This window comes from Symphalangus syndactylus, chromosome 23 (genome assembly GCF_028878055.3).
Source record: "Symphalangus syndactylus isolate Jambi chromosome 23, NHGRI_mSymSyn1-v2.1_pri, whole genome shotgun sequence".
NCBI lineage: Eukaryota > Metazoa > Chordata > Mammalia > Primates > Hylobatidae > Symphalangus > Symphalangus syndactylus.
Genome location: NC_072445.2, coordinates 25,099,787 through 25,118,529, shown reverse-complemented (window position 1 = coordinate 25,118,529; position 18,743 = coordinate 25,099,787). Strand labels below are relative to the sequence as shown.

Here is an 18,743-nt window from a genome sequence, read left to right as displayed (position 1 = left end):
ATGCAGAATGGTTCCGCCTGAAAATTTAAATTTATTAATACAATGAGAAACAACCTCTACACATCTTATAGGATTGCATTTCTTTAAAACTTATTGGTTAATAGCGAATTTACCCTAGAGAGAAGTGTTTGTAGCCAGAAAAAATACCTTACCGAAGCATTTATACATTGCATACTGCCACCTTGTGGTCAAAGATTAACTTGCAAATCGAAGTCTATATGAGTCCCCAGGCTGGATTGGGTTAAGGGAGACAAATAACAGCAGTGAAGATAGAAATGGCCATGTGGCAAGATGGCCTACTGGAAGCAGAGACGTTCGGAGGCTACCATCGAAAAAACAAAACAAAAACATAATAAGCATGTGAAGCCTTCATCGGCAACCAAGGTATCCAGGTTCTCTGATGAAAATTGACTAGAAGGCTGGCGTGACCAAGGGAGAGAAGGAAGAGCAGTGTGGTGCGGTGGCCCACCTGAGAGCCACACGGGGAAAAGGAACTCCGTCCCCCACAGCCAAGGGAGGCGGTGAGTGAGCCGCTACCCAGCCGGGGAAACTGCTTTTTCCACGGAATTGTGCAACCCATGGATCGGAAGATCCCACTCGCGAACCCATACCACCACCGGGGCCTAGCGCCCTAAGCAGATTCTTACAGCTTCTCAGCTGGAATCTGCTTAAGCCTACCAAACTCCGGGTGGGGGAGGGGCGACCAGCACCGGCTGCAGCTGCCTGCTGTCTAAGCCATTTGAGCTCCCAGTTTGGAGCTCAGGAGAGGCAGCAGCCGGCACTGGGACTTGCAACTGCCTAACACGCTAAGCTCTGTGGATGGGGGAAAGGCAGCACCCATTTCTATAGCAGCTCTAGGCTGCGCTTTTTCCCTGTTGGAGCCAGGGAGGCTGGATGGCTTTGTCCCAAGACTTGTCCCCACAGCCCAACATACCAGCTGTGGCTGTCTGCAGCCAGAGTGCCTCTTCGGGCCTAACTGACCCATCCTTCCTCAGTGGGCAGGGCTTCCCCGCAGGATCTCCAATAACTCCAGCCAGAAGCTGAGGGACGGAATTCATATCTCCCTGGGCCTGAGCCCTGGTGGGGAGGGAGTAGCTGCAGTCTCCGTGGACCGGCAGACTTGGCCTGTCCTCCTGATAGTTCTGAGGAATCCCAGCAGCCCAGACAAGTGGGTTTCCCCCAAGTGAAACACACCCTCTCCACCAAGGGACAAAGTGCTTTGTTGAACAGGTCCTGCTCCTCGTGCCACCAAACTGGGTGAGACCCTCCAACAGAGGTTGTCAGACACCCTATACGGGAGCAATCCTACTGGCATCAGGTTGGTGCCCCTCGAGGTCAGAGGTCCCAGAAGGAACAGACACCCATCTTTGCTGTACTCCAGCCTCCTTGAGCGACATCTCCAGGCACGGGAGCAAATCAGATGAATAGGGCCTGAAGTGAACCCCCAGCAAACTGCAGCAGCCCTACAGAAGAGGGACCTGAGAGAAAAACAAGCAGAAAGCGACAACAACAGCATCAACAACAACAACAACAACAAAAAGGTCCCCACAAAAATCCTATCCAAGGGTCAACAGCCTCAAAGACCAAAACTAGACAAGCTCAAAAGGATGAAAAAGAATCAACGAAAAAATGCTGAAAACCAAAAAGGCCAGAGTGCCTCTTCTCCTCCAAATGATCACAACGTTTCTCCATCAAGGGCACAGAACTGGATGGAGGATCAAATGGATAAATTGAGAGAAGTAGGCTTCAGAAGATGGGTATTAAAAAACTATAATGAGTGAGAGGAGCATGCTCTAACCTAATGCAAAGAAGCTAAGAACCTTGATAAAAGGTTAGAGGAATTGCTAACTAGAATAATCCAGTTTAGAGAGGAATATAAGTGACCTGATGGAGCCAAAAAACATAGCACGAGAATTTTGCGAAGCACACACAGGTAAGTATCAACAGCTGAATTGACCAAGTAAAAGAAAGGATATCAGAGTTTGAAGACCACCTCACTGAAATAAGACATGCAGAGAAGAAAAAAGAATGTAAAGGAATGAACAAGGTCTCCAAGAAATATGGGATTTCATAAAAAGACTGAACCTATGATTGATTGGAGTACCAGGAGACAGGGAGAATGGAAAAAAGCTGGAAAACACACTTTAGGATATTATCCAGAGAACTTCCCCAACCTAGCAAGACAGGCCAACATGCAAATTCAGGAAATACAGAGAACACCATTAAGATACTCCATGAGAAGACCAACCCCAACTCCATGAGAAGACCAACACATAATTATCAGATTGTTCAAGGTTGAAATGAAGGAAAAACTGTTAAAGGCAGCCAGAGAGGCCAGGTCACCTGCAAAGGGAAGCCCATCAGACTAACAGCAGACTTCTCAGGAGAAACTCTATAAGCCAGTGGAGATTGGGGGCCAATATTCAACATTCTTCAAGAAGAGAATTTTCAACCCAGAATTTCATATCCAGCCAAACTAAGTTTCATAGCATAAGAAAAATAAAATCTTTTCCAGATAAGCAAATCCTGAGGGATTTCGTTACCACCAGGCCTGCCCTGCAAGAGCTCCTGAAAGAAGCACTAAATATGGAAAGGAAAACCGGTACCAGCCACTATAAAAACACACCAAAATATAAAGACCAATGACACTACAAAGAAACTGCATTGACTAGTGTGCAAAATAACCAAATTACATCAAGATGACAGGATCAAATTCACACATAACAATACTAACCTTAAATGTAAATGGGCTAAATGCCCCCAATTAAAAGGCACAGATTGGCAAATTGGATAAGGAGTCAGGCACCCGTCGGTGTGCTGTATTCAGGAGACCCATCTTATGTGCAAAGACACACACAGGCTCAAAATAAAGGGATGGAGGAAAACTTAACAATCAAATGGAAAGAAAAAAAAAAACAGAGTTTGCAACCCTAGTCTCTGATAAAACAGACTTTAAACCAACAATGATCAAAAAAGACAAAGAAGGTTATTACATAATGGTAAAGGGAACAATGCAACAAGAAAAGAAATGCTAACTATCTAAATATACATGCCCCCAATACCAGAGCACCCAGATTCATAAAACAAGTTCTTAGAGACCTACAAAGAGACTGAGACTTCCGCACAATAATAGTGGGAGACTTTAATACCCCACTGTCAGTGTTAGATCAATGAGACAGAAAATTAACAAGGATATTCAGGACTTGAACTCAGCTCTGGATCGAGTGGACCTAGTAGACGTCTACAGAACTCTCTATCCCAAATCAACAGAATATACATTCTTCTCAGAGCCACATGGCACTTATTCTAAAATCAACCACATAATTGGAAGTAAAACATTCCTCAGCAAATGCAAAATAACTGAAATAATAACAAACAGTCTCTCAGACCGCAGTACAATCAAATTATAACTCAGGATTAAGAAACTCACTCAAAACCATAAAATTTCATGGAAATTGAACAATCTGCTCCTGAGTGACTCCTGGGTAAATAATGAAATTAAGACAGAAGTTCTTTGAAACCAATGAGAACAAAGAGAAAATGTATCAGAATCTCTGGGACACAGCTAAAGTACTGTTAAGAGGGAAATTTATAGCACTAAATGCCCACATCAGAAAGCTAGAAAGATCTCAAATTGATACCCTAACATCACAATTGAAAGAGCTAGGGAGTCAAGAGCAAACTAATCCAAAAGCTAGCAGAAGACAAGAAATAAGATCAGAGAAGAATTGAAGGAGATAGAGACACAAAAAACCCTCCGAAAAAATCAATGAATCCAGGAACTGGTTGTTTGAAAAAATTAACAAAATAGATAGACTGCTAGCTAGATTAACAAAGAAGAAAAGAGTCGAATAGAAACAATAAAAAATGATAAGGGGGATATCATCACTGACCCCACAGAAATACAAACTACCATCAGAGAGTACTATAAACATGTCTATGCAAATAAACTAGAAAATCTAGGAGAAATGGATAAATTCCTGGATGCGTACACCCTACCAAGACTAATCCAGGAAGAAGCTGAATCCCTGAATAGACCAATAACAAGCCTTGAAATTGAGGCAGTAATTAATAGCCTAATTAATAGCCTACAACCAAAAAAAGCCCAAGACTAGATGGATTCACAGCTGAATTCTACCAGAGGTACAAAGAGGAACTGGTATACCATTCCTTCTGAAACTATTCTAAACAATTGAAAAGGAGGGACTCCTCCTTAACTCATTTTATGAAGCCAGCATCATTCTGATACCAAAACTGGGAATAGACACAATAAAAAAAAAATTTCAGGCCAATATCCCTGATGAACATCAATGTGAAAATCCTCAATAAAATACTGGCAAACCAAATCCAGCAACACATCAAAAAACTTATCCACCATTATCAAGTTGGCTTCATCCCTGGGATGCAAGGCTGGTTCAACATACACAAATCGATAAACGTAATCCGTCACATAAACAGAACCAAAGACAAAAACCACTTGATGTTTTTCAATAGATGCAGAAAAGGCCTTTGATAAAATTCAACATCCCTTCATGTTAAAAACTCTCAATAAGCTAGGTATTGATGGAACATATCTCAAAATAATAAGAGCTATTTATGACCAACCCACAACAAATGTCATATTGAATGGGCAAAAGCTAGAAGCATTCCCTTTGAAAACCAGTACAAGACAAGGATGCCCTGTCTCACCAGTCTTATTCAACATAGTATTGGAAGTTCTGGCCCGGTAATCAGGCAAGAGAAAGAAATAAAGGGCATTGAAATAGGAAGAGAGGAAGTCAAGTTGTCTCTCTTGGCAGACGACATGATTTTATACTTAGAAAACCCCATCATCTCAGTCGAAAAACTTCTTGAACTGATAAGCAACTTCAGCTTCAAAGTCTCAGGATACAAAATGAATGTTCAAAAATCACAAGCATTCCTTTACACCAACAATAGGCAGGTAGAGAGCCAAATCATGAATGAACTCCTATTCACAATCACTACAAAGAGAATAAAATACCTACGTATACAGCTAACAAGCAGTGCGAAGGACCTCTTCAAGGAGAACTATAAACCACTGCTCAAGGAAATAAGAGAGGACACAAACAAATGGAAAAACATTCCATGCTCATGGATAGGAAGAATCAATATCGTGAAAATGGCTATACTGCCCAAAGTAATTTATAGATTAAATGCTATTCTCATCAAACTACCACTGACATTCTTCGCAGAATTAGAAAAAACTATTTTAAATTTCACAAGGAATCAAAGGAGACCCTGTATAGCCAAGACAATCCTAAGCAAAAGAACAAAGCTGGAGGCATCACACTACCTGACTTCAAAGTATACTGCAAGTCTACAGTAACCAAAACAGCATGGTACCGGTACCAAAACAGACATATAGACCGATGGAGCCGAACAGAGACTTCAGAAATAACACCACACATCTACAACCATCAGATCTTTGACAAACCTCACAAAAACAAGCAACGGGGAAAGGATCTCTTATTCAGTAAATGGGGCTGGGAAAACTGGCTAGCCATATGCAGAAAACTGAAACTGAACCTCTTCCTTACACGTTATACAAAAATTAACTCAAGATGGATTAAAGACTTACATGAAAAACTCAAAACCGTAAAAACCCTAGAAGAAAACCTAGGCAATACCATCCAGGACATAGGCATGGGCAAAGACTTCATGACGAAAATGCCAAAAGCAACTGCAACAAAAGCAAAAATTGACAAATGGGATCTAATTAAACTAAAGAGCTTCTGCACAGCAAAAGAAACTATCATCAGAGTGAACAAGCAACCTACAGAATGGGAGAACATTTCTGCAATCTACCCATCTGACAGAAGTCTAATATCCAGAATTTACGAGGAACTTAAACATATTTACGAGAAAAAGATAAACAACCCCATCAAAAAGTGGGCAAAGGATATGAACAGACATTTTTCAAAAGAAGACATTTACGTGGCCAACAAACATGAAAAAAAGCTCAACATCACTGATCATCAGAGAAATGCAAATCAAAACCACTATGAGATACCATCTCATGCCAGTCAGAATGGCAATTATTAAAAAGTCAGGAAACAATGGAAGCTGGTGAGGCTGCAGAGAAATAGGAATGCTTTTACGCTGTTGGTGGGAATGTAAATTAGTTCAACCATTGTGGAAGACAATATGGCAATTCCTCAAGGACCTAGAACCAGAAATACCATTTGACCCAGCAATCCCATTACAGGGTATGTACCCAAAGGATTATACATTATTCTACTGTAAAGACACATGCACATGTATGTTTATTGCAGCACTATTTACAATAGCAAAGACATGGAAAATGCCCATCAATGATAGACTGGATAAAGAAAATGTGGTACATACACATCATGGAATACTATGCAGCCATAAAAAGGAATGAGATCATGTCCTTTTCAGGGACATGGATGAAGCTAGAAGCCATCATCCTTAGCAAACTAACACAGGAACAGAAAACCAAACACCACATGTTCTCACTCATAAGTGGGAGTTGAGCATTGAGAACACATGGACACAGAGAGGAGAACAACACTCACCAGGGCCTGCTGGGGGGTAGGAAGTGAGGGGAGGGATCTTAGAGGATGGGTCAATAGGTGCAGCAAACCACCATGGCACACATATACCTGTGTAACAAACCTGCACGTTCTGCACCTGTATCTTGTTTTTTTTTTTTTTTTTTTTTTTAGAAGAAATAAAAATAAAACAAAAATGGCCATGAGGAAAGTGGGTACATTTTTCCATATTTTTAAACAGCAATCCAGTGGAATTCCCTGTTTATTTTCATACTTTTAACACATGTATTTCTTCCTATCTTATCATACACATTCTTCCTAATAGTCCTGAGAGCCTATCTTAGGGAGACAGAAGCCCTGCCATGGTTATGAGGAATTCAGAACAGAATCACTTTTGATCTTCTCTCCATGGCTTTCAGAAAGGATGCACGCCTCTCTTTTCTTGCCTTGAGATTCCCATGAGAGCATTCTGGAGAATTTTCATGCAGTGAAAACAGTAGGGTGTGCCTCTGGAGGTGGATACCCTAGGTTTATGTCCTGACACTGCACTCTTCTGCTTTGTGATATGGGGCAAGCTACTGAACCTCTGCCTGCCTCAGTTTCCTCAACTGTAAAAATGGGACAGTAAGAGTAACAATGATGGGAGTGCCTTTCGAGGACTGAATAGTGCTGATTGCATAGTAAATGCTCCCACAGTGTTAGCTATTACTGTGATAAATGGATGACGTGCCTAGCAGTGCCTTCGCTTCAAGTCGTGGGAAAAGCTGGAAAGGAATTCTAGACCTGGCCTTGTCTCTTCTAGCTGTTTGACCTGAGACGTGTCAATTCACATGTCTGGGCCTTGGCTTTCTCCTCTGTTAACTGAGATTGTTAAACGAGATGAACCTTATGGCATCTTTCAGTCTTCATAGTCTGATTTTGTAGCTCTAGTTATGAATTTTTTAAGAAGTAGATTTAAGTATTCCCATTTCCCACAAGAAAAGTACAATCTGGGTCTAAACTGTATGATTTCTAAACTACTCCATCTTTGTTCTCTGTAGTTGTTTTGGCAGGGTGGTGTGGTGGAGTAGGTGGAATGATGGGGTTCTTTACTAAATGAGCACTATTGTGTTTTTCTTTCACTTCAAGTACTCAGCAACCTTTGACAACTTTGCTCCTGGTAATTACCTACTGCTGGTGCACACAGATTTGCCGCCTTACCCTGACATCCTCCTAAGATGTGGGAGTCGAGTGGGTCTGTCTTTTCCATTTCTTCCATCACCAGGTCAGAACCAAGGCTGTGACTGGTTCTTCAATAGCCAGCTGAGGCAACTCACCTATCTGGGTAAGTATCCAATTGGATGAATGTTTTGAGAGCACATAGTCAGAAATCACCAATCACCCTTCAATTCCAGACATTTGTGCTGTGAAGTGCTGAGGAACTGAAAGGGACAGCTGTGTGTTATGGTTGAGTGAATGTGCCCTGTAGTCCGATTGCCTGGGTTTAAATCCCAGCTCCAACACTCACCGGCTGGCATACACAGAGCCTCTCTAAGGCTCAGCCTACTCCTCTATAGAGAAGTATGACCATAGGGCCTACCTCAGAGGATAGGAAATTAAATAAAGAATAACATGTAAAACTCTTGAGCAGAAGGCCTAGCCCACAAAAAATGCTTACTAGACGTTGGTAGTTAGTACTAATAATATCTTTAATTCGTCTTAGGGCAGTGTCATATTTGTTTGTAGTGGAAAAACTGCACATGTAAAGATGGATGGCTGTGCTTTAGTCCAGGAGTTTGAGACCAGCCAAGGCAGCAAAGTGAGACCCCATGTCTCCAAAAAAAAAAAAAAAAAAAAAAAAAAAAAAAAAAAAAAAAAAAAAAAAAAAAAAAGCTGGGCATGGTAGCATGTGCCTGTGGTCCCAGCTACTTGGGAGGCTAAGGTGGGAGGATCAGTTGAGGCCAGGAGTTTGAGATCAGCCTAGACAACAGAGTGAGACCTAATCTCTACAAAAACATTAAATAAATTAGCTGGATGTGGTGGCGCATGCCTGTAGTCTCAGTTACTTGGGAGGCTGAGGTGGGAGGATAGCTTGAGCCCAGGAAGTCGAGCCTGCAGTGAGCCATGAGCATGCCACTGCACTTCAACCCGGGCAACAGATTGAGACCCCATCTCAAAGATAGAAAAAGAGAGAAAAAAATGGATGGCTGATTATGACCATTGGTATGAGGAACAGTAGAGAGTCCAAGGTAGAGAGTACCAATGCAGAGAGAGACTGAATTAAGACGGAAGTTATGTAGAAGGTGAGAAGGAAAACTTTTGATGAGAATCTGAGGTCAGGAAGATGAGTAGCATGGAGGGCTGATATGAGCACTAGGGGTGGGCTGTGTCTGTTTTATGTCAAGATAAACATGAGGATGAAGGAATCAGGAACCCTACTGTGACTGCCGAGTCACAGAGGCCAAAAGTTTTTCCTTATCTTCTTACTGTGCATGTTTCACGGGATCCCAGTGTGTCAGGACCATCCACTTCTTTTGATTTCCTGGAGTTTATTTCATATTCCTTTTCTATACCATGTCAGCATTGGTCACTCTGAGCACCATGGTACCTGCTTGTTCTAACCGCAGCTCATTGTGAGGCCACTTCTTACAGTAAAAAGGAGAATCTGGCTAAATAGGTCTCAAGAGTGACAATTTTGTTATAAATTGCTCTTAGTAGATCCTGGTCAAATCCAGGGGATCTTATTAGCGTAACAAGTTCTAGCCCCTGCCACAAGCCCAAGGCGGCCGTGGATTTAGAGGGCGAGGCAATGGTCCTGAGTCCGTCCTTTGCCTCTTTCACTTGTGCCTGACCGTTAAGTCCAGTGAGTCTGACCTACAGGCGAGCCCCAGAACTGTTAAATTTTAATAGCATCAGAGAGGAGAGTCTGGTGGTCCCTTGGTATTTTTTTATGTCTTTGCCAAAAGGATTGTTGTATATTTTATTTGCACTGAATTGTACCATTCCAAGTTTATTTCTGATTTGATCCATTCATAAATGTAACTTAAAACTATAAAAACTTGAGATGGACAGAGATTCCTGAGATTGTTTTACCACTTCAGCTGACTACAGCCATAAATAAGAGTAAATAGTTGCCATTAACTTTATGGCTATTCACTTGATATGTATTCTGGGACAAAATTTTAATCTGAATTGCTCTCTTTCCATTACTTAGCCTGCTTCTGAAGAGGCTGTCTTGTCCATAGGTCATATTCTGTTCATGAACTGCAAAATAATTTGAATACTCAAATAAGCTAAACATAATATAAAAACCATTTATGGTACAAAGAAAAAAAATCAAATCATGCAGCTATAGATTTTCTTCCCTTATGATAGCATTATTAATTGAATTAATGGCAAATTATACGATTATATATACACATATGGTATAAATGCACATCTGTGTAAGTAGCTGTGTGAATGTGCATGTGTGCTTATATGTAGATGTACATCTGTATCTGCATATGTATGATGTAAATGAATGTCTTAGTATAAAACATTTCTATTAGGTAGATAGCCTTTATTAATTTTTAAAAATTATTTGTATTGGAATATCCTAGTATCTCCTCCTTCGAATATGAGTTGGAAAAGGAATAAGAAGTCACAGAGGATTTGTTGAATGTTTAATAAACTTGGAGACTCTTGCTTCTTGAAGGGATTCCCCGTAGGAGCTTTTATGGTCATTGGTGCCTCCTTTATCCTCTGAGTGTATGGAGTAGATAGCTGGCTAGAGCCACGTCTGTTCTCATTTTTGGGCTGTCGCAGTGATGGTATGAGGACTCGGGAGGAACTGAGGCTCACCCTGCTCCTCCATGGCAGTGCGCCATGTAGCTATACTGGGTTGTGTAAATTTAGCTGTAATTTTGGATATCATCTGTGTAAAGTTTATAAGATCTTCAGCAAGGTGGTGATTAGGCTTCCACGTTTTCCATATACCTGACTGCATTTCCCAGTGCCATAATGGTAGTTGCTGTTGTTGGTACCCGAGCAAGAGCCCAAGAAGTAGAGTTCCAGTTCTGTGCCATGCATTTTATATATTGATAAGATTGTAACTTTCACTTAACTGTTTTTTTCAGACCACTTGACTTTATAGGACCATGACTGGGATAATTTACATAAAATACATTTCATCTATGCAGATGGTGTAAGTCAAGACCACATAGTCTATGTGGACATATTCCTGGGATGGAAAACATGGGAAATGTGTGTATACAGAAGTTTATTTTATTGTAGGGAAGCTGCTTGATCTCTATCATGGCCACGGAATTCCATATTAGATTTCTTTGGGGGGTGTGGCTCCTTTTCTTGGCTGGCATTTCATTCAGAGTGCTGCTTCACTGACAACTGGCTGAATTTTCATTCACTGATTGACCATTTCTAAGTGGGCCATCTTTTGTATTGTTTTACCACATCCCCCAGGATAGGAAGTTTTAGAAAAATCAAAATTATCTTCATTTCCTTTGTTTGGCTGCTGCATGTGTGATTTAAGATACCTGACTCATCTTCGACCCAGCTGAGAGTGGAAAAAACCTGAACCCAGGCATTCTAGCTCCTGGCTGTGGCTCTCTCCACTAGAGTGTGCTGCCCACTAAATAATCGTGGATCACTGACCAGAAAGGATGGCGGGGGTGCTAGGCAGGGTTGTGGGAGAACACTTCTCAAGGATTCCCAGTGACAAAGAAAAAAATCATACACATACAATATGTTTTGACCCTTGCATTTTTCTTTTCTACCAAGGCAAGTTTTGCCTTTGTTCAGCAAACATCTTCACGGAATGCAGTTTTTTTTGGAAAGCTCATGGCCAGCGCTTGGGGCTTAGGGTTTTAATCAGTGGCTGGCTGGTTATTTTACCTGGGGCATGGCGTTATAATTGCTCCATGCCTCAGTGGCTTTATTTACACAGCAAGGTTAAGAAAATACTTGTCTCTTGGAATTGTGGCACAAAACATCCAAATATATTCAAGTGTGGTTAGTGTGCCATGTTATTTCACCAATGTTTTCCTGATAGACTATTTCTCTAGAAGTTTTCTTTCTTTTTAGAAGATTAACAATATCATGTGTCAAGAGCTCAGTGTATATGTTATAACTCTTTCTGAAAGGGTCTCCCTCTATTTTCTTTTACTAGATTTTTGTGAGATAAATGGGATTCACCGTAATATGACATATATGAGATATTGTTCCCATGATTGAAATGTGATGCCACTTAAGCAATTGTTAGCCACAGAATAAGATAACCTCACTCATTTAAAAAGATCTGTTAGGGAGATTGGTTCATGTTGCCTTTCTAAAGCCGCTGAGAATTTTGCCCAAGGAGCTACTTACGAAACAGACCACAAGTGAAGTACCTTGTGTGCACTATTGTTTGTGCTAGGATGCTGCAGGAGCAATATTTGATGTGATAAACTATTACGAATACGATGAACTATTATTGCATATCCCAACTGTAGCTTCTATGCCATGCTTGGGAATGGGTACGACTGTAGAACAAGTGTTCTTTTATATTTGCAAAGTTGGGAGAAAAATCCAGCAAGCCTATTTTTCCCTTCATGCGATTTGATGCCCTGACTGCTCATGTCTCTGCCTTACAGAGCCAGTTTCCCACTGCCTCTTTCCCTGCTGTTTTTTTCCAAGGATGTTTCAGTTCATGGTGAACTATTTTTATTTTTTAGTTACATTACGCTATGAAATAATTAGTCAGCTAATTAATCTGGTTTACAAGCTTTGTAGGATTCTTCAGCTGTCAGTCAGGCCCAGGCCTGAGGCCTACATCGAGTCTCAGCTCCCTTGCCCATGTGATTCCTGTTGCCATGGCTACTGGCTACATCTGCTGACACCCCACTCTCTATTTATTGCTTAATTAAGAATTTCACGCTCAGCCCTTATCTGCCTCTAAGAACAAGCGCACACTGTTAAGAAATTCCAAATTTAGGCCCAGGCACAAGGAAAGCCTTTCTTATGGGCTTGGCTGTATGGAGCCTCTCTAACGATCCTCTCGGCATCCCAGCCGCCACCCTTCAATCAAAAATCATTAAATGGGGCAGAGATAATGAGCATGTAGCATATCAAAAGAAGGATGTTTGCTTGGTCCAAAGGAGGAAAAGCTGCTCGGCCCCACGCTTAGCTCCACTTCAAAGGGAGATGAGACCTCTCAACACTGGGGCCTGATAATGCCTCATTTGTTCTTGGCTTGACTTATGCAAAAGGTCTGGTGTGTCAGAGTCCAATCTCACAGACGTGGGTTTCCCCCACCTCTTGCCTCCACCTCCACCAGCCCCCTCCCTGGCCTTCTGCACACTCCTGTGTCAGCACTTAGGCAGCTGGGTGCCCCAAAGCATCAGAGGGAGCGTATAATCACTGACTCTCCACTCACAATGGCCGCTTGTAGGGGGGTGGCCAAGAGGAAGTCTTCATCACAATAGGAACACAATTACTGCAGCTGCTAGGGAGGGCTATGCTTCTTCCTGTAGAAATAGAATAGGACTTGCCCAAAACAGGAGGAGAAGATTGGAGGGAGGCGGGGGGGTAAGTTGAGAAGGGTGGAGAAAACAATCTTGAGTCGATTATTCATAATCTGACTCTTGGAAGCCCGATGCAGAGTCAGTGGGGTTCCAGCAGCTGCTCGCACACAGCCTTCTTCTAATAATTGTACATTCTGTCAGGGGTCAACTTACTTTTGACCCTGTCCTTTTATATTGGTAAAAGGCTCTTTAGGGCAAACTGTTGGGTTGTGGCAGGGTGCATTAAACACTCACAGCCCCTTCCCCTAGCTTGATCCCCCTCCCGACCAGCAGCCGGTGATAAATTCATATCAGATGCTGCACCATTCACAGTTGCCCTCCTGAGTTCACACAGCCCCCACTCATGCAGCAGAGATGCAGCCGAGCTGGGACATTGTGTGAGGCGGCAGCTGAGAAGGTCTGCCTGTGAGGCTGAGGCTCCTGCTGCACCACCACCTTCTGATCTGACTGAAAAAAAAAAGGACATGTCTAGCCAGGCTGGCCAACACTTGTGTCCAAATGTCCGCCTCACCACGAATAAAAGGCAAGAGGGCTGTGCATGGAAAGGCAGATGGACTTTATTGTGTGCGCCAAGTTGCCAAGAAGAACTCAGGTCTGTCTCATCACAAAGATGGGTCAGAAAAGATGCTGTTAATTTGGGAGAGCCTAAAAAATCAGGAGTGCTTTCCTGGGTTGGGGCCTAGGCTCCTGATCCTGTCTACCACTGCCCAGATTTCCTTTCCTCAATGCAACAAGGGCCCTGGAGCCAAGCAGGCTGCTTGCATAGATCTTCCCTTCTTCAGCTGGTCTAGAAGACTCCCTGCAAATCCTGGAAAAGAATTCCTTTAGGATCTAAGGAGGAGAGTGGCGTCAAATGGCTCCCGTGACCTCTTGGGGAAGATTTTGTAGGCAAAGTGGAATCAGAATCTTTTTGCAACTCTGCAGCCATTCCCATGCTGAGCCCCTCTAAGGCAATCCGCAGCATTCTAGTTAATAAATTAATTTACATTCTTATGAAAAACTCATTCCCAAAGATCCCCAAGGATTTTTAGCAGTAATGTAGAGAATTGACTTCAGGGAACTGCACTAACCTTTGTGGCAAAAATATAGATAACAGAACAGAGGCTGGGGATGTGACCAGGGATTTTGCCTCTTGGTTGGAAATAACTCCAAAAGGAAAAGGCAGGAAGAGAAGGAGAAAAGGAAAGAAACGAAAGGAAAGGAAAGGAGAGGAGAGAGAGGAAAGGAGAGGAGAGGAGAGCAGAGGAGAGGAGGAGAAAGGAAAGGAAAGGGAAGGAAACTTAGAATCAAATGCATCTTTTAAGAATCGCTCAGGTTAAGGAGTTAATGCTCCACAATGCTGAGTTGCTAGCCTTAATTCACACAGGTCGTAGGTGGTGCAACCAGTATTCAAACAGCTTTTCTGACTCTAGGTTCAGTGCTTTTTCTAGTATACCATCTTTTCTTTTTTTAATTCTGAGCTTACATACCTAACCTTATAAACCAACTCTTCTTCTTTCAATTTATAAGAAAAAAACGATACTTAGTTAACACTGTGCTTCCTGAACTTTAGATGTTTTAGTACCATTTTCATAATTATGTCATATCCTTATACCTCTTGTCTGATTATTTACTCAATATTTTTCTTAAATCAATTTCTGTACTATCTTATTTTTAAAACCTAACTTTTCTTAATAATATCCATGAAATCATGGGTTTAATGGGTTAGTTGTTTTTTCTAAAATACGTTACAATGTATGGATACTAAAATGAAACTTTTTATGCCTCTAAAATAACCACTGTGCATTTTACATCTTGGGAATATGATTTGGTCTGTAAGGGTTTGGTATAATTGAAAAAAAGTACGAATTGTGGAGTAAGGATCTTTTCCATCTGGGTCTCGCTCTTCACTTGGTGAGAACACCTGCTCCTGAGAACAAACAATATTTTAAGAGTGTAGTATGAGAAAATTTGTTTAGTTCCTTACATTTGTGTTTTTTTTTGCCTCCTGGGTAAACAGCTGAAATGCTTATTCCCAGGACCCTCCTGAGAGGTTCGGGCTCTGTAGGTCTGTGGCAGGGTCTGGGCAATCAGAAATACCTCCACAGAAGTATGAAAAACATTGCTCTGAGTCAGAATAACAATTGTTATTCTTCTCTGAGTTAATTAAGATGGTTTAATTGAGCTAACTTTCAGGATTGTGGCTAATGCAGACATATGTGTTGGTGTCTTGATCAAGTTCTTTTCCTTTTGTCTCCCCAAAAATTCACTGTTTCATAAGTGAATGATGCAGGGATAATAGAAGACTCAAAGGTAATCACAGGATTTTCATATACTATTTCTGTGAAGGCCTTTAAAGGATCGTGTTTTACGAGGGCCAAGATGCCTTCCATGGCTGCCTCCGAGGCTGGAATCAGACAGGAGTGTGGTCCTGTAAATCAAGCTTTAGCTGCCAGGGACTAACTGACAAGCAAGCCTTCTCTGTGGCTAAGCCAAAGAGGTCAGCTTCTTGGGAATGAGGTCAAGTTCACTGAGCAGGACAGGAGGAACAGGAGTGTACAGATTTGTGAGTCAGGACAGGAAAAAGATGTGGAGGCAACAGAGGAGGTAACAGAGAGGATGTGGAGGTAAGAGGTAAAAATGCAGAGAGAGCCAACAGCCGGCTCAGGTAGACAGAGCTGTGGCTTGGGTCCAGGGCAGACAGAGACAGAAAGAGAAGTCATGAGTCAGGGTGGGACTGCATGACATTTGAAGATACCAATTGCAGTTGCTATTTTATGTTCTTTCACTGTGTAGTCAGTGGCTGACACACTAGATAAATGTGGCCTGAGTGAGAGGTCCTAATATGTGCATAAACTAAAACGACAAAGTGAGAACGAGAATATGAATGAAAGAGTGAAATAGGGAAGGAGTCTGTAACCTACTAAGATTCCATGTGTTTTTTATTTTTAAATAAATGGGTGCTTATTTCTCCCTCTAAAATTTCAAGAGAGAGTTAGACCTGCTTAGGGAGAGAACTAATTAATTTTTCTCTTTCCTAGAGCCTTAAGTGAGGACAGAATTCATCAGACATAATACATTAACCTGGTAGGACCTTGTATCACATCTACTTTAGTAACTCTCTTTTCTCTTACCAGGAGCCATTTTCTTAGCACATGTTCCTCTTCACCCCAGATGTCTGTGTTTATAGCAAGTTTAGATCATATAGCACTCGTCAGAAAAAGTTGGCAATAATTGGCCCAAAGAATTTTTTTTTGTATTTTTGAGCATCAGATCTTCTTACAATCTGGGAAGGATCAACTACAATGGGGCTCCATTTATAAACACGGAAGATTAACCATTCTCATATTACAAATACAAAATCAGAAATCATAAGCACTGAGAAAACATATGTCCAATATCACAGATTGTGTAAGGCTTTTAAACTCTTCCCAAGTCAATACCTTCATTCTCAAATGATTTTCATCCCTCTTTGTATTTATTCAAATTGGAAATGACACTTCACATTTACAGTTCTTTATAGAGTCAACACACTTAACAAACTTTAGCAGATCTGGTTAAGTTGCTTACAACTCTGTAATACTACAGCTCGTCGTGATTAGATACAGCTGTAAAAAGAGTAGAAAGTAAAAGCATATTTCTTGAACCTTGTTGACTGGCACCTGGAATCATGAACATGCCATAATGACAGTATTGATAACAGTTAACGTTTATTGTTCATGATGTGCCAGGCACTGTGCTAAGCATGTTCCATGGACTAGTCTATCTTTTCTTTCTAATAGCCCTATGAGATAGATAGTATGATTATTCCCACTTTTAGATGAAATGAATGAGGTTTAGAAATGGCAAATAACTTGTCAGTGGCCCATGTCTAGGAACCAGAAGAGCCAGGATTCAGATCCAGGCTGTTGGGCTCCAGCACGCACATTCTTCCCACCATTCACTACTGTCATGACCATGACCAGGAAATGGTGTTTGGGAAGAGATAGCCCTCTGACTCGTACTCTTCTGCCCCCAGAGGCATGTAGATGGTGGTATAGGAAATCAGACTTCTAATTTTTCCTGCCTTTGTTAACTTTTCTCTGTCCTGATCCTGAAACTACTTCTCTTCAATGACTGGCATTCACACACTCAACATGAATGAAGTGAGCAATAGATTTTCAATATATTTTTTAGTTTTACAATGTCTGTTTTGGTAGGGAGTTCTCCTGGAGGTAGGGACCATTTGTGCGTGTGTAGAGGTTTAAGAAAATCAGTCACCACTCAGTCCAGAAGCCATTGGTGCAGTGTAGTGGAAAGAGCTACAGATACGAGATTAAACCTAGGATTTCTAAATTGGCCCATGAAAATGAATATCTACATTTCTAGCAATATCTAGTACTCATAAGATACATGAGAAAAGTCTCTGTCTCAAAAATTTGAAGACAAAGCTAATTATTGATGTAATCTTAAATTATCAGTTGATGCTCAATAAATATTTATTAAATTGAGAACAAGTTTTGGATGAATATCACAGGATGGATTTAGAAGTACTTTTGAACTTTAGAGAATGCACAAATCAATGTGAACAGAAGTGGATGAGTTAGACCTTATTTTAAAAAAAGGAAATGACACCTTGACTGGTGGCTTTATTATTAGTATTAAATTAGAAAGATGCATGAAATAAGCAACAGGATGAAGGAACAATTTAAGCAAAGTCTTGGAAGTGGTGATAAAGGTAGAACATGTCAAGAGCATGTTGTCATTGCACCAGGTCTCAACATGTGGCAGTGTAAGGAGAAAGACACAAACTCGTGCTTTATATTCTTAGAAAAATTTTAAAAAGAGAAAATGACCAAAATAAGATTAGAGGAATTGAAGAGGTCTCATCATGGATCTCTTTGGGGATCACTTTCTTTGTAATATTCTGAAGCTTATATTTTATTTTTATTTTTTATTTTTTAGTTTTTTTTGAGACAGAGTCTTGCTCTGTCACCCAGGCTAGAGTGCGGTGGTGTGATCTTGGCTCACTGCAACCTCCACACCGCAGGGTTCAAGCAATTCTCCTGCCTCGGCTTCCCTAGTAGCTGGGATTACAGGAGTGCACCACTACACATGGCTAGTTTTTGTGTTTTTAGTAGAGATGGGTTTTACCATGTTGGCCAGGCTGGTCTCGAACTCCTGACCTCAAGTGATCCACCCACCTCAGCCTCCCAAAGTGCTGGGATTACAGGCATGAGCCACAGCGCCTGGCTGCTTATGTTTTATATTTAGAAAGAATGATCCTCTGTTTATTTCATCTGATGGAGGAAAGGGTTTAGGGTTCCAGGAAAACAAAAGTGGAGAGTGTGAGTTTGGCCAAGTCCCCAAGGCTGCAGCCTTCAGCAACACAGGGCCCTCCAGTGGTGGGAAGTGTGGCTCATGTGACAAACGATAAGGCAGAAAGGTAATTAACCAATAAGAGACAAGGTGTGACCGAAAAATGGAGTTTGTGCACCTGATTACTAATTAATCAGGCGTGAGAGCACCTTGTAGACGCATTCACTATTTAATTATAGCAGCCTCTCTTGGCAAAGGAGCATATGTTCCCAGCTTAATCTACTGGTTTATACTGACATCAAATTGTCATTATCAGAAAGAATCAGGCCTTTTGATTATTTCCACTAATTTATTGAACACTTAAAATTAATGAACCCCAGGCCTTTTAAATGTGCTC

General features: G+C 41.4%; 1 protein-coding gene across 1 annotated transcript in view; it reads left to right on the top strand.

Moving 5' to 3' along the window:
- PKHD1 (PKHD1 ciliary IPT domain containing fibrocystin/polyductin) overlaps positions 1 to 18,743 on the top strand; it is a 462,062-nt gene that overhangs the window by 223,458 nt on the left and 219,861 nt on the right. The window contains exon 49 of the mRNA XM_055263099.2: positions 7,662 to 7,857. Coding sequence (XP_055119074.2) covers positions 7,662 to 7,857 — 196 coding nt within the window. The remainder of the gene's footprint in view (positions 1 to 7,661; positions 7,858 to 18,743) is intronic.